Source organism: Microcaecilia unicolor, chromosome 10, assembly GCF_901765095.1.
Source record: "Microcaecilia unicolor chromosome 10, aMicUni1.1, whole genome shotgun sequence".
NCBI lineage: Eukaryota > Metazoa > Chordata > Amphibia > Gymnophiona > Siphonopidae > Microcaecilia > Microcaecilia unicolor.
Genome location: NC_044040.1, coordinates 27,525,231 through 27,539,411, shown reverse-complemented (window position 1 = coordinate 27,539,411; position 14,181 = coordinate 27,525,231). Strand labels below are relative to the sequence as shown.

General features: G+C 45.9%; 1 protein-coding gene across 1 annotated transcript in view; it reads right to left on the bottom strand.

The window, feature by feature from the left end:
• Nucleotides 1–14,181, bottom strand: part of MAGI2 (membrane associated guanylate kinase, WW and PDZ domain containing 2) — a 1,230,330-nt gene that overhangs the window by 272,370 nt on the left and 943,779 nt on the right. Inside the window, exon 10 of the mRNA XM_030216294.1 lies at nt 8,370–9,008. Coding sequence (XP_030072154.1) covers nt 8,370–9,008 — 639 coding nt within the window. The remainder of the gene's footprint in view (nt 1–8,369; nt 9,009–14,181) is intronic.

Below are 14,181 nucleotides of genomic sequence, written 5' to 3'. Positions count from 1 at the left end.
TGCAGAGGGTAAAAAGAAAACTTCCAGACTGTTAAAGTGCAGAGACCGAGCAGGGCAGGACACAGGCTGGGGGGGGGGGGGGGCCCACCTATCACGCTCTTCCGTGGGGGGGGGGCCACCTATCACGCTCTTCCGTGGCCAGGAGCTTTACAGTATGCACAGATGCTCAAGGTCCCACACCAGCCCACTGCCATAACCGTAAGGAGTAACAAGAGAGATCCGGTCATTGCGGGGGAGGGGCGTGTGTGTGCGTGGAGGAGAGCAATGCCAGTTACTGCGGGGAGCAGGGTAGAGAACAGAAATGGTAGCCTTCCCTAGACTCCAGAAAGCACATTGGGCCCGATATTCAGACTGCGGTAGGCAGCTGGGCCCAGAGCCTGGATATTCAATGTTGGGCCACTTCCAATGACCAGCACTGAATATCCGGCTGATTTTGGCTGGTTTAAATTTAACTGGCCAAGTCAATATTCGGCACTGGCTGGTTAAGTTTAAACCAGTCAAATATATTCCAGCCACCATATGTAGAATCTAGTCCTAAAGGCTGAATATTGAACTTAACCAGCTCCAGAAACCCAGGAATTCAATGTCGAAGTCCAGACTGGGCCCCAGCATTGAATTTACGAGCATAACGCTGGCAACGGTCAGCAAGATGCTGAGCACCACCAGCTGAATGTTCAGCCCTTGATTTTTAATATTTTAGTTATGGATGTATCTTACTGTGGCACTCCATAGCGGATACTGGGAACAGGGATGCTACAAGCTACACTACTGCACACTGTGAGAAGGCTTAGTTTGACAAATCATTCTGCCCAGCAAGAAAGTTCTTAAAAAAAAAAAAATCAGCTCCCTGAGGAGAAAAGGAAAAAAAAAAAAAGCGATGGAAAGAAGAAACTCTTCATGATTCGGTCACAAAGTTAAAGGGCAACCTTGCATCTCCATGTGGAGTACCTACCAGTGCAAATATGGAGTTAGAAATGGACAATAGCTTGTAAAACGTTTCCCTCAGATTGTGTTTTATATTTTTGACACACCATTTCTCATACACTGGACTGTTATTTGGGGCATTTTCCTCAGAGACAATGCTATTGAAGCTGCTCTTATTTCTCTAGTTTGTTGTAAATACCTGTCCCTTCATAAACTTATTAGTGTACGCTGACAGATATGTGATTTTTTTTTTTCCGCCTGCATCACCTTCTTCCACATCTCAGCTCAATCAGAAGCCAATCCTGCTTCTCTTGCAGCCAAGGTATGTGTTCAGAGTTCAACAAAATAGAACAAAGTCCAAAATAAAGCACCAACAGCCTTCAAAAACGGGACACAGTTCCTTTAATTGTAAAACTAAAAGGGCCATTCTTCCAATATGGACCCGACGCGGCCGTGTTTTGACGCACCAGGTGGGGGGGCAGGGGTGTGCTGGTAAAATTTTAACAACAGGCTCTTTCTCCAGACGTAGCCAGCTCTGCAGTTGGAAGGGCCAGGGGAGGGGGGGGGTGGGGGGTAAGGAGCAACACTTGCCTATCTCTCCTCCCTCCCTTCGTGCGGGCACGCTAGGCATACCTTTGCTGGCAGCCAATAAATGGACTGCCACCACTTCCAACGTCTTGCTCTGAGCAGCATGCTGGAACTTCTCTCACATGCTCGAGAAGTCCCAGCCTGCTGCCCAGAGCGGGAAACAAGGAGCGGGGAGCAGCAGTAGTCTATTTACTTGGCTGGCGGGGCTCAGCATCCCCATCAGCAAAATAAAAGATAATTCAGCAGGGGGCCCAAGCCCACATTTTGGGAGCCAGTTGCTAAAGTAGCCATGGAGGGCCCTACTTTAACAACCGGCTCCCAAAATTCTTAAAAACTTAACAACCGGCTCTTGCGAGCCTGCTCCAGCACACTACTGGGGGGGGGGGGGACAAAATTCCCCATGCCCGGGACTCCAAGGAGGGCTCGGTGCCAGGGTCGCTCTCTCTCTCCTGATCCCAGGCCGCTGGCGCCGCAGTTCCCAGTCTCCACCTACCTACCCTCAGCTCCCTTCTGTCTGCCATTCGACCCCCTTCATTAAAAAAAAAAATCTTGAACTCGGCAGCACAGTGCCTTCAGTGTGAAAGCAGCAGATTGCCTCAGGTGGGCCTTCCCTCACTGTGTCCCGCCCTCGCGGAAATAGGAAGTTACATCAGAGGAGGGCGGGACACAGTGAGGGAAGGCCCGCCCGAGGTGATCTGCCGCTTTCTCACAGAAGATTGTGTGCTGTCGATTTCGAGATTTTTTTTTTTTAAATGAAGGTGGTCGGATGGCAGACAGAAGGGAGAAGAGGGTAGGTAGGTGGACTGCGGCGCTGGCGGCCTGGGAGCAGGAGAGGGAGGCGACAGCAGAAGCAATTGAGGGACAGGCAGGGGCAATCTTTAGGGGGACTGGGGGCGCCCTTGCCCCGGGCCTGGCTCAGTTGGCGGCCCTGGCACCAAGGGTCAAATGTCTTATGAAATAATAGATGCCGTGTGCGGCAACAAAGTAAACAGAAGAGACCTGCGCACACGGCATCTATTTTACATCAGAATACATTTGACTCCTGGCGCAAGCGCTGTGCGCTGAAACATGGCCTGTGTTGGGTCCATATTGGAAGAGTTACTTTTTCAGTTTTACAATTAATGGAACTGTGTCCTGTTTTATAAGGCTCTTGGTGCTTTTTGTTGTATTTTAGAATGTGTTCAGCGTTGCCGTAACCAGTGTTATCACGTAACAGTAGTTTAGGGGCCCTTTTACTAAGCCGTGTAGGCGCCTACGTGCGCCCAACACGCGTCGATTTGGAGTTACCGCCCGGCTACTGCGAGGCCCAGGCGGTAATTTCATTTTTTACGTGCGTCTGCTATGCGCGCTGGAAAATCATTGTTATTTTCCTGCAGGTGGCGGAAACCGGGTGGTAAACGTCATTATACGTGCGTAGATGATTATCGCATGGTTACTGTGTGAGACAATGGCTAGCGGTAAGGTCTCGGACCAAAAGTGGACGCACACCTATTTTTATTTTGCCGCACGTCCACTTTCGGCAAAAATTTTAAAAAGGCCTTTTTTTTACAGGCGTGCTGAAAAATGGATCTGCGCACACCCAAAACACGTGCCTTCACTAGCGTAGCCCGTTTTTCAGCGCACCTTAGTAAAAGGACCTCTCAATTTGCTGTTGGAGTGAAGGGGTAGTCTTAGTGGTTAGAGCAGTGGCCCCACAGCCAGGGTTCGAATCCTGCTTCTCCCACTGATGCTTGACCTTGAGCAAATGACTTCCTCTTCCATTACAACCAGGGACAGATCACAAGTTTGTGAGACCCTGGGTCAAATAGCGCTTAGGGCCCCCCTTCCCCCTTTCCAGCTGAAACTGCCAAATACAATACACAAGGAACACAATATACGTGTAACTGTGCAATTGTTTTAAATTGATAGAAGTACGCGTATAACATCAAAGTTATTGTTAGTGTTAAAGATTTAATAAATGGTAAACATCAGGGTTCCAGTAGAATGTATAAACAGATTTATCACCTTCCTGAAAACCACAACCACCAAACTGTACAAGTAGGTTGCTATGCAAAGCTCGCCTTGATTACCTTATATTACATTAATTAATTAGTTACATTTGTACCCCACACTTTCCCACTTATAGCAGGTTCAATGCAGCTCACATAGCAGTAAAATTACAGTGTAGTGCATAGAAAAACGGGCTGAGCTAATAGAGTGATGGAGATGTATAGTTTGGGAATATTAAAAGGGAGAGGGTAGAGGAGGAAGTGGAAGGTTCTAGTTTTAGGTTAGATTAAGACAGATTGAGGTAATCAAGGGATAGGGTCGGGTAAACAAAGGGAAAATTGGAGGAGTTATGGACTGAGTCAATGTAGTTGTCGCAGGATCAGGTGATGAATAGGTGGGTTCGTAGGGTTAGGTCGTGGCGTTAGGATAAGCTTCCTTGAATAGATGGGTTTTCAGCGATTTTCTAAAGGGTTGGTAATCTTAATTCAATTCTTATAGCCCACAATATACCCTATTAACGAGCTCAGAGTGGTTCACTTATCCAAAAACTGGGCATACCCAGGAAACACAACATTATCTCACAAATCTACTGACCAACGTTAGATAAAACATATCTTTTATAGAAAGAGTTTTTAGTGATTTTCTGAACAGATCATAAGCAATCCATCTAATTTGTAGGGGTAAAAAATTCCAAAATGTAGCAGCTTGAAACTGAAAGGACTCGGACAAGACAGATTTATAGATCACTCTTTTAAAACGAGGGTATTGGAGTTCTAAGTATCATCTAACTGTTAATTGTCTATTATGGTCATGTAGTAAAATCAAGTTGTTCATATCTTCTGGAGCTCCACCGTCGATAATAAGAAAAATAAAAAACACATCATTTAAAAATTATCCTTGCATCAACTGGGACCCACTGCAATTCAGCATATAAAGGGGTAACTCTGTCATATCTGGACAGAGAAAAATCAGTCTGGCTGTCGAATTGTGCAACACTTTTAGCTCTTTCCTGTTTTTGGCACAACTGCCTACGTACAAGTTAGTTTGTATACCTCACACGAACAAGTAGAACAGATACGTGTATTTTGTGTACATAGTGCTGCTCTTAGTAGGGAAGTCTCATAAGGTCGCCGGGGTTTAATTGTAATCTCTCACATGCCCCTGTTTCGCAACAGTTATAATCATCGACTTACCCTACCTCCTTCCTCTTTTGTGGTGATTTTATAATTTTTTCTCTGATTATTTCTGTGTTTTTTTTAATCTTATTTTCTGATTAACAAACACCAGAGGTATGGCTATTATCATTACTGCATACACATTGGAGGCTTTAGTGTTTAAACAATCTGACAAGGCTGTATACTTTTCTCACAAAAAAGCACAACTTAGCTTAATTCTTGAAGTGCGGAACTCTCCCCGACAGGTGCCTGTTTCGCACAACGCGGCCTTCTCAAGGGATTGATAATGCACTAGTCAGCGAGACAGGGGCATGTGAGGAGTGGCCTAGTGGTTAGGGTGATAAATGTATGATTGACTGGATAACGGGATGAGGGATCAGAAGTGGATGTGTACTGCATTGGTCAACAGTGAGTGTGGTCTCTATGTGTTTTGGCTCTTTCCGTAAGTTTGTTCAAACAGGTGAGTCTTCAGTAGTTTACGGAAGGAGGCTTGTTCGTTAATCATTCTTAGGTTGCGCGGTAGTGTATTCCAAGACTGCGTGCTCATGTAGGAAAAGGTTGACGCGTGTAGCGTCTTGTATTTCAGGCCCTTGCAAGTGGGGAAGTGGAGGTTGAGGTGAGTTCGGGATGATCTTTTAGCGTTTCTGGGTGGTAGGTCTATTAAATCAGACGTGTACGCTGGGGCTTCACCTTAAACATAGTAACATAGTAGATGACGGCAGAAAAAGACCTGCACGGTCCATCCAGTCTGCCCAACAAGACAACTCATGTGTGCTACTTTTGTGTATACCCTACTTTGATTTGTACCTGTGCTCTTCAGGGCATAGACCGTATAAGTCTGCCCAGCTCTAGCCCCGCCTCCCACCACCGGCTCTAGCACAGACCGTATAAGTCTGCCCAGCGCTATCCCTGCCTCCCAACCTCCAGTCCCGCCTCCCACCACTGGCTCTGGCACAGACCGTATAAGTCTGCCCCGCACTATCCCTGCCTCCCAAACTCCAGCCCCGCCTCCCACTACCGGCTCTGCTATCCAATCTCGGATCTTATGGAGATCTATTGGAGATTCTACATGGAATGTTGCTATTCCACTAGCAACATTCCATGTAGAAGGCTGTGCAGGCTTCTGTTTCTGTGAGTCTGACGTCCTGCACGTACGTGCAGGACGTCAGACTCACAGAAGCAGAAGCCTGCGCGGCCACATTGGTGATCTGCAAGGGCCGACTTCTACATAGAATGTTGCTAGTGGAGGAGTGGCCTAGTGGTTAGGGTGGTGGACATTGGTCCTGGGGAACTGAGTTCGATTCCCATTTCAGGCACAGGCAGCTCCTTGTGACTCTGGGCAAGTCACTTAACCCTCCATTGCCCCATGTAAGCCGCATTGAGCCTGCCATGAGTGGGAAAGCGCAGGGTACAAATGTAACAAAAATAAAATAGATACTATTGGAGATTCTACATGGAATGTTGCTACTACTGGAGATTCTACATGGAATGTTGCTACTACTGGAGATTCTACATGGAATGTTGCTATTCCACTAGCAACATTCCATGTAGAAGGCTGCATAGGACGTGCAGGATGTCAGACTCACAGAAGCAGAAGCCTGCGCGGCCACATTGGTGATCTGCAAGGGCCGACTTCTGCATGGAATTTTGCTAGTGGAATAGCAACATTCCATGTAGAATCTCAAATAGTAGCAACAGTGGAGGAGTGGCCTAGTGGTTAGGGTGGTGGACTTTGGTCCTGAGGAACTGAGTTCGATTCCCGGCACAGGCAGCTCCTTGTGACTCTGGGCAAGTCACTTAACCCTCCATTGCCCCATGTAAGCCGCATTGAGCCTGCCATGAGTGGGAAAGCGCGGGGTACAAATGTAACAAAAAATAAAAAAAATTACAATTAAACCCCGGCAACCTTATGAGACTTCCCTACTAAGAGCAGCATTATATACACAACATAAATGTATCTGTTCTACTTGTTTGTGTGAGGTATACAAACTAAGTTGTAGTAGAACATTGCCACTGATAGCAGTATATCTGGATACGTACAAGTTACAGCAGTCAATCTGAGGTAGAATTAGCAATCTAAAATTATCTCAGTTAAAGCAGTGTCTAATCCTAAATTTTCATAACATCCAAAACACCTCTCTTGTGAGACTCAACCCCCCCCCCCCCCTGTTTACTAAGCCACGCTAACGCCAACCAACACAGCCCATTCAAACTGAATGGGCTGTGTTGGCATTGCCGTGCAGGTTAGTAAACAGGGGGGAAAATTTGTGTATCAAATGACTATGCCTATTTATTACGACCCCTAAAATTTTTACATGCGGTTCTAGATTAAAAATGTTATTATCCAGTTGTTGACATACGTCGGTATTATGAAGGACATGGGCTCCATTGCTCAACTAGCCATGTACCTACCCACTAATATTGCTGTGCGGTGACATTCACACTGGATATTCAATGCCAGCCCATATCCGGCAACCGGCACTGAATATCCGGTTTCACTTTTGACCGCGGCAACTTAACTGGTTAAGTTGCTATTCAGCACTTACCGGTTAAGTGCTTAGCAGTTAAAGATAGGCCTGCTATTTATGCAGCCTAGTTTAACTGATTAACATTGGCAGTTTGGTGCTGAATACCCGCACCTTACCAGCTATGTGGCGCAATATAGCCGGTATAGCCGCTAACCACAAATATTCAGTGGAGATAGCTGGTTATCTCCCGCTGAATATACGCGGTTAGGCACTAAAATGCTATTTACATGGCAAGGAGCAGTTCGTGGCCAGTTAAATAGTTTTGAATACTGGTCAAATACTCTTTTTTACTCTCTTCATGTAGAGTTCGCATGAGTAACTGCTTACTATTCTAAAACTTAAAAAAAAAAAAAAAAAAAAGATTTTTTTTTAGCATGGCTCCTTAATGGGCTCTTACTAAGCTGCAGGAAAAAGGGCCTTGCGCTGGTGGCAGGGGCTGTTTTTCCCCGCACGCTAGGGCCCTTTTTACCGCAGAAGGTAAAAAAGCCCCCAGCACACATGGCCATGCGGTAAGAAAACGCTTACCGCATGACCATGTGACGGGGGCCCTTACCGCCACCCATTAAGGTTGCCATAAGGGCTCCCACGTTAAACCGGTGGTAACCAGGCAGCGCGTGGCGTTGCCGCCCAATTACCGCTGGGTTACCGTCGCGAAAGCCATTTCTGGGGTTTTTTTCTTTTTCACCCAGAAATGGCGCGCGCTCGGGGTGGGACTACAGCCAGCGGCCGCGTTGGGCCAGTGGCAGTCTTAAAAGAGAGAGCGGTAAGCCCGCATTGGGCTTCACATGTAAGTATCAGGACGCACATATTCAAAACCCCGAGTAATGCTGTTTTTTTTTTTTTTAGCACAGTCCTTTGTAAAACTGCTGTTCCCACTATATATGCTGCAAACTACACATGAACTTCCCTGAATCCTTGTACAGTACGTATTTTACGAAAGGCTCTGTGTTTAGTGAGCCTTTTGTCAAATACTTGGGGAAACTGTTCATGTCCTGACTTGGACGTCCCTTTTTCCCCACCTACACGGCCTTTCAATATTTGATATCCAAGAACAAATATTCAAAGAAATGTCCTGTAGATCAATATCAAAGTAACTATAAATAACTCTCTTGGCTAGGAACCTTTCAGACAAGTTGTTTTAATTGTATAGACTTTCTTGACTTACCTCCTCTATGGATAATCAAGGAAGTATCACTTCCAACGGGACATTCTTTAAGTATATCCACTACTTCTGCATGGTTCAGGTTCTGTACATTCTGCTGGTTGATCTCGACAATGAGGTCACCTTCACACAAACCGGGGCACCCCTGGATGTCTAAAATTTGCTTTACTCTCTGTCCTGTGGGACTGTCTGCTATGGTGAAGCCAAAGCCCTGGGCCCCTTTCACAATGGTTAAGGTCATGAGTTCAGCTTGGGTGGCCCCAGAAGAAGCCATTGAAACATTATCATCATGGGTAGGTGGTGGTGGGAACGTGCTATCAAGCTGACTATCTGCTGGAATGGAGTGGAAAGGGTGTGGTGGTCGATCTGCTACATCTGGAACAGATTGAGAGGTCCTAGAAATGTATTCCAAATACGTTTCATAGTTACTTCTTCCATTTACCACTACTGGTGGTCTTTCTATTACTGAGAGTGGTGGCACCATGCTGCTGGCAGGATCTTCAGGATCATAGGGCAAAGGGTATCCACGACATAACACCAGGTTGACACTCTGTCCAATGGGAACAGACTGGAAGAGTTTGACCACATCTGCATGAGTATGCCCAAGGACACAAACTTCATTAATATAGACAATGACATCACCTACAAGGAGAAGAAAAATGATTGACAATATGAGTTAACTTCAATTACTTTTGGCATAAAGGAATGGAATTGAATTTTTTTATGAGACCAGTCAAAAAGGTTCTTTTTTTTTTTCTCCTGCAAGCTAAGGCAAAAATCAATTAGAGCAATATTTACATTCAAGGGAACTATGTCAAGGTTACCCAGAACTGCCAAAAAACCACTAAAAACAAAGAATTTTCTGGTTTGTCAAAATTTAGATACTACTTCATAGTCAAATAGAAGCTGAAATAGAAACAGATGCCCAAATGCTCCCACACTCTCTAAAATGCATCAGGGGTGTAGCCAGACACCCAATTTTGGGTGGGCCTGGGCCCAAGATGGGTGGGCAGAAGAACTCCGTCTTGTCCCACAAGTGATTTGGTCTCTCCCTCTCTCGCCTGCATGCCGTATGGTCTCTCAAACATCCTCCCTCCCCTGCATACCTTTTAAATAGTGGAGTGGAGTGGAGTAGCGTAGGGGCGTAGCCAGACACCCAATTTTGGGTGGGCCCGGGCCCAAGATGGGTGGGCAGAAGAACTCCGTCTTATCCCACAAGTGATTTGGTCTCTCCCTCTCTTGCCTGCGTGCCATATGGTCTCTCAAACATTCCCCCTCCCTCGCATACCCACTTAAATAGCAGATTTTCACCGGCAGCAAGCAGCAACTAATACACACTGCTCATGTTGGCCCCACAGCCTTCCCTCTGATGCAACTTCCTGTTTCCACATAAGTGGGAATGCATCAGAGGGAAGACTGTGGGGCCGATGCGAGCAGTATGTATCAGTCGCTGCTCACTGCAGGCAAAGATCTGCTATTTACAAGGTATGCAGGAGAGACAGTTGTTGGGAGTTTTCGACTGGTAGGGCTTGGGGATCTCTGCCAGCCACATCATAGGTGTGCTGCTACTGGGTGGGCCTGAGCCCAAAGTGGGTGGGCTGGGTGGCCATTGAAATGCATGCCACATTATTAATTTAATAGCCTAAAATAGGAATAATTATTTCTTTCACAAGTCTGCAGGATGAGTCTTTTTTTCTACCAGGAAGTTGTTCCCTTAAGTGATTCTAGCTACTCTCAATACGCCTGCAATATCTCAGGTTTGTTATTTTTTTTTTTTGGACAACCAGAGATATTCTGAATCCCCCCCCCCCCCCCCCAAATTCAAAACTCAATTAACAACTGATTTATGTTATCCATTATGATCAATGTCCTCTACCACTATCTTGTATGTCACTACCATATAACCCAAAATCCTTCTGTAAAACCAAATGTAGGTTCTCTTCTTATTTCCAGTATCCATAATGTATTGTACGCCACATTGAGCCTGCAAAGAGGTGGGAAAACGTGGGATACAAATGCAATAAATAATAATAAAATAATAATAACTTCGCTCTCATTTAGAGGCTCTTTTACTAAGTGGCGGTAGGGATACTGCCCAGGTAGTGCACAGAATGAACACTACCGTGGGGCCTCCTGAAACATCCCGCGGTATTTCTGAGATTAGCACGTGCCGATTCCTGTGCTAGAAAACACAAATTATTTTCTAGCACAGGGGTCGGAGAGCGGGAGTGCCCTGCAGGAAGTCTTCAGCTGGCAGGGATCCCCAAGCCTGGCCAGCTGAAGACTCCCGGCATCTCTCCCTCCGGAGATCGGGGGTCATTAAACTCCACTTCCCTGATACCCTGGTACCTTTAAAAGCTTTAGTTCTTCGCCGGCAGCAAGAAGCAGCAGGTTTCAGGTTACTTTTGATATATCGCTATTCATATAAAATATACTTCTAAAGGGTTAACAAAATAGTTAAAAGGGAAATAAAATATAATTAAAATACAAACAAAGCAAACAGAGAAGACAAAAACAAAACAATACAAAACCCAGTGGCATACCAAGGGGGGGGGGGGGGTGCACGCCGCTGGGGGGGGGGTGCCCTGCGCCTGTCGGCTCTTCGTTTTCATGCTCCCTTCCTGTTCCGGGGCAGAGGGAGCATGAAAACGAAGAGCCGGCAGGCGCGCGGCACCCCCCCTCCCCCAGCGGCGTGCACCGGGGGGGGGGGGTTGTTTCTTTCGCCGGGGGGGGGGGCGTCGCTGCACCCGGGAGGCGGGGCGCATCAGCGATCCGCCCCGGGTGTCAGCCCCCCTAGGAACGCCACTGACAAAACCACATACAATAGGGACACACAGAAGGGATAAGAATTAAACTAAGACTAAGGTACGTTAGTGTTTTTAGCGTGCCTACACTTACCACGTGCGCTATCCATGTAGGTGCCTATAGGGATATTGTAGTCGCGTACATGGTTAACACGCGTTAAAAATGTTAACGTGCCTATAACGCTGCTTAGTAAACAGGGCCCTCAATTACAGAGCTGTAAATAAACACGTAAAGGGGAAAGTGGGTGTATGTAAAAACACAAAGGTCATACTACAACAAGTGAGTATAGAAATGTGAAAAGAATAAAACATGAATCTGGTTATAGGGGACACTTGTTTAAGGAGTTAAGTCTTAAGAGCAATTTCTTGTAGAATAATTCAGCCATAAGTGGAGCTGGGAGCGAGTTCCAAAGGGACAGGCCAACAACACTACAACAGGAATGACAAACAGTATCAAGCCAGATAAGATGAAATGAAGGCACAGTAAAAAGATGCTGACTGGAGGAACAGAGGGTACGAGAAGGAACATACAGAATAAGAAGACTCTGAAGAGAAAGGAAGGTGAGCCAGTATGCAAGACTTAGTAGTGTGCAATGATTAAAGATTTAAAAGCTATGCGGGAGGACACAGGAAGCCAGTGCTCAGAGATGAGAAGACAGGTTACATGCAGGGGTGTGCTGGTAAATTTTTAACAACGGGCTCTCTCTCTCTCTCTCTCTCTGGGCATAGCCAGCCCTGCAATTTGGGGGGGCGGGCCATGGGTAGACTGGGGGGACAACACATGCCCCTCTCTCTCCACCTCATATAGGCATGCTATGGACTGCCACCACACCCCACTGCTTGTTTCTGGCTCTGAGCAGCATGCTGGGACTTCTTGCACATGCAGGAGAAGTCTCAGCCTGCTGCTCAGAGCTGGAAATCAGGAGCGGGGAGCAGCAGCAGTCTATTCACGGCTTCGCCACCAGCAAAGTAAAAGAGAATTGAGGTGGGGGCCCGAGCCCACATTTTGGGAGCCAGTGGTTAAAGTAGCCATGGAGGGCCTACTTTAACAACCGGCTCCCAAAATTCTTCAAAATTTAACAAACGGCTCTCGCGAGCCCTTGAGAGCCTGCTCCAGCACACCACTGGTTACATGATTAAACTTTTTCTTGTTAAGGAGTAATCTAACAGTGGTGTTTCTAAATTAATTGAAGTCTGTGGAGTAGGGTAAATGTTAAAACCATGGTAATGGGAGTTACAGTAATCTATTTTAGATATAAATAGCGACAGACGCAAAATCCGAAGGGAATACACTTCAACTTGTATGGCACAAGTTTGTCACAGGGTGAAGAAGCATCTCTTTACAACATTAGAAATTTGCATGCAGAAAGAGAGAGCTGCATCAAGAGTAATCCCTTGAAAGGGACACTAATACCATTAATAGTAGAGAAGGATATGATGGAGCTGAGAACTACATGGAAAAAATAATGGCTTTGGATTTGCTGCTGTTTAAGGGGCCAGGAAGTTGCGTCAGAGGGAAGGCTCAGACCTGGCGTAAGCAAGGGGAATGAGTTGCTGCTCGCTGCTGGCGAAGACCTCCCCGATTGTCTGGGAGTGGTGAAGGAGAGATGCTGGGTGGCAGTGTGGGTGTGTGTGGGGGGCTGCTGTACCAACCCAGTTTGGGTTCAGGCCCTCCCGAAATTGGGTGTATGGCTATAGCATGTAGCTGGAAAATGGTCATTTAAGTACACAAGTAATGCCATACTGGGAAAAGACCAAAGGTCCATCGAGCCCAGCATCCTGTCCTCGACAGCGGCCAATCCAGATCAAGGGCACCTGGCAAGCTACCCAAACATACAAACATTTTATACAAGTTATTCCCGAAATTGTGGATTTTTCCCAAGTTCATTTAGTAGTGGTCTATGGACTTGTACTTCAGAAAATCGTCCAACCCCTTTTTAAACTCTGCCAAGCTAACCGCCTTCACTACGTTCTCTGGCAACGAATTCCAGAGTTTAATTATGCGTTGGGTGAAGAAAAGTTTTTTTTCACCTATTTGTTTTAAATTTACTACACTGTAGTTTCATGGCATGCCCCCTAGTCCTAGTATTTTTGGAAAGCGTGAACTGACGCTTCACACCCACCTGTTCCACTCCACTCATTATTTTATATACCTCTATCATGTCTCCCCCTCAGCCGTCTCTTCTCCAAGCTGAAAAGCCCTAGCCTCCTTAGTCTTTCTTCATAGGGAAGTCGTCCCATCCCCGCTATCATTTTTGTCGCCCTTCGCTGCACCTTTTCCAGTTCTACTATATCTTTCTTGAGATGCGGTGAATACACCGCTAGAAAGCCAGTATTTACATGAATTCTTGCCACTTAAATTAAGATGGCTCCTTATAGAATTACCCTAGAAAGCACTGTGTAGGTCTAATTTCATTCCCTTATAGTTAGGGTTCAGAAACGCACCACTAAGAAACATAGGAGCCGACTCTGTGGGTGCTTGAGCACCCCCAATATTGAGAAAATTCCTTGTTTGTGTCCGGGGAGGGGTTATTTCTACTGGGCTTAGCACCCCCAATAATTTTGAAAAGTTGGATCCTATGAAAGGTGGAAGAGCAGTGACCAAATGAGTCATGTTGTTTTTCATTTCTACAATGCAACAACTTCTCTCGCTTTTTGCCTCCCTGTGGTTTGCTGGGGTGAAGCTTAGATTTTTTTTTTTGGAGGTGCAAAAAAGATTAAGACAATTCAAACAACAAAACCAGATTTCTCTTTCTTCTGTCTTCCAGTAACTCAGACAACATATTCTCTTTTTTCCCCTTAATATAGATTTCCTGCCTCTAGCAACCGAGCTGGTTGCTAAGCTTTCTCCTGTTGAATTGTTCCATGAACTCCCAATTTGTTCTCAGATCTCCAATAATTGGTCTGTTTTGGTGGGGATAGAAAGGATTTGAAGTGCTGTTTAAAATCTTTATTTATGGACAATTAACCTATCTGTTGCTGTTTCAATCTAAAATATATTAACTTGCTGA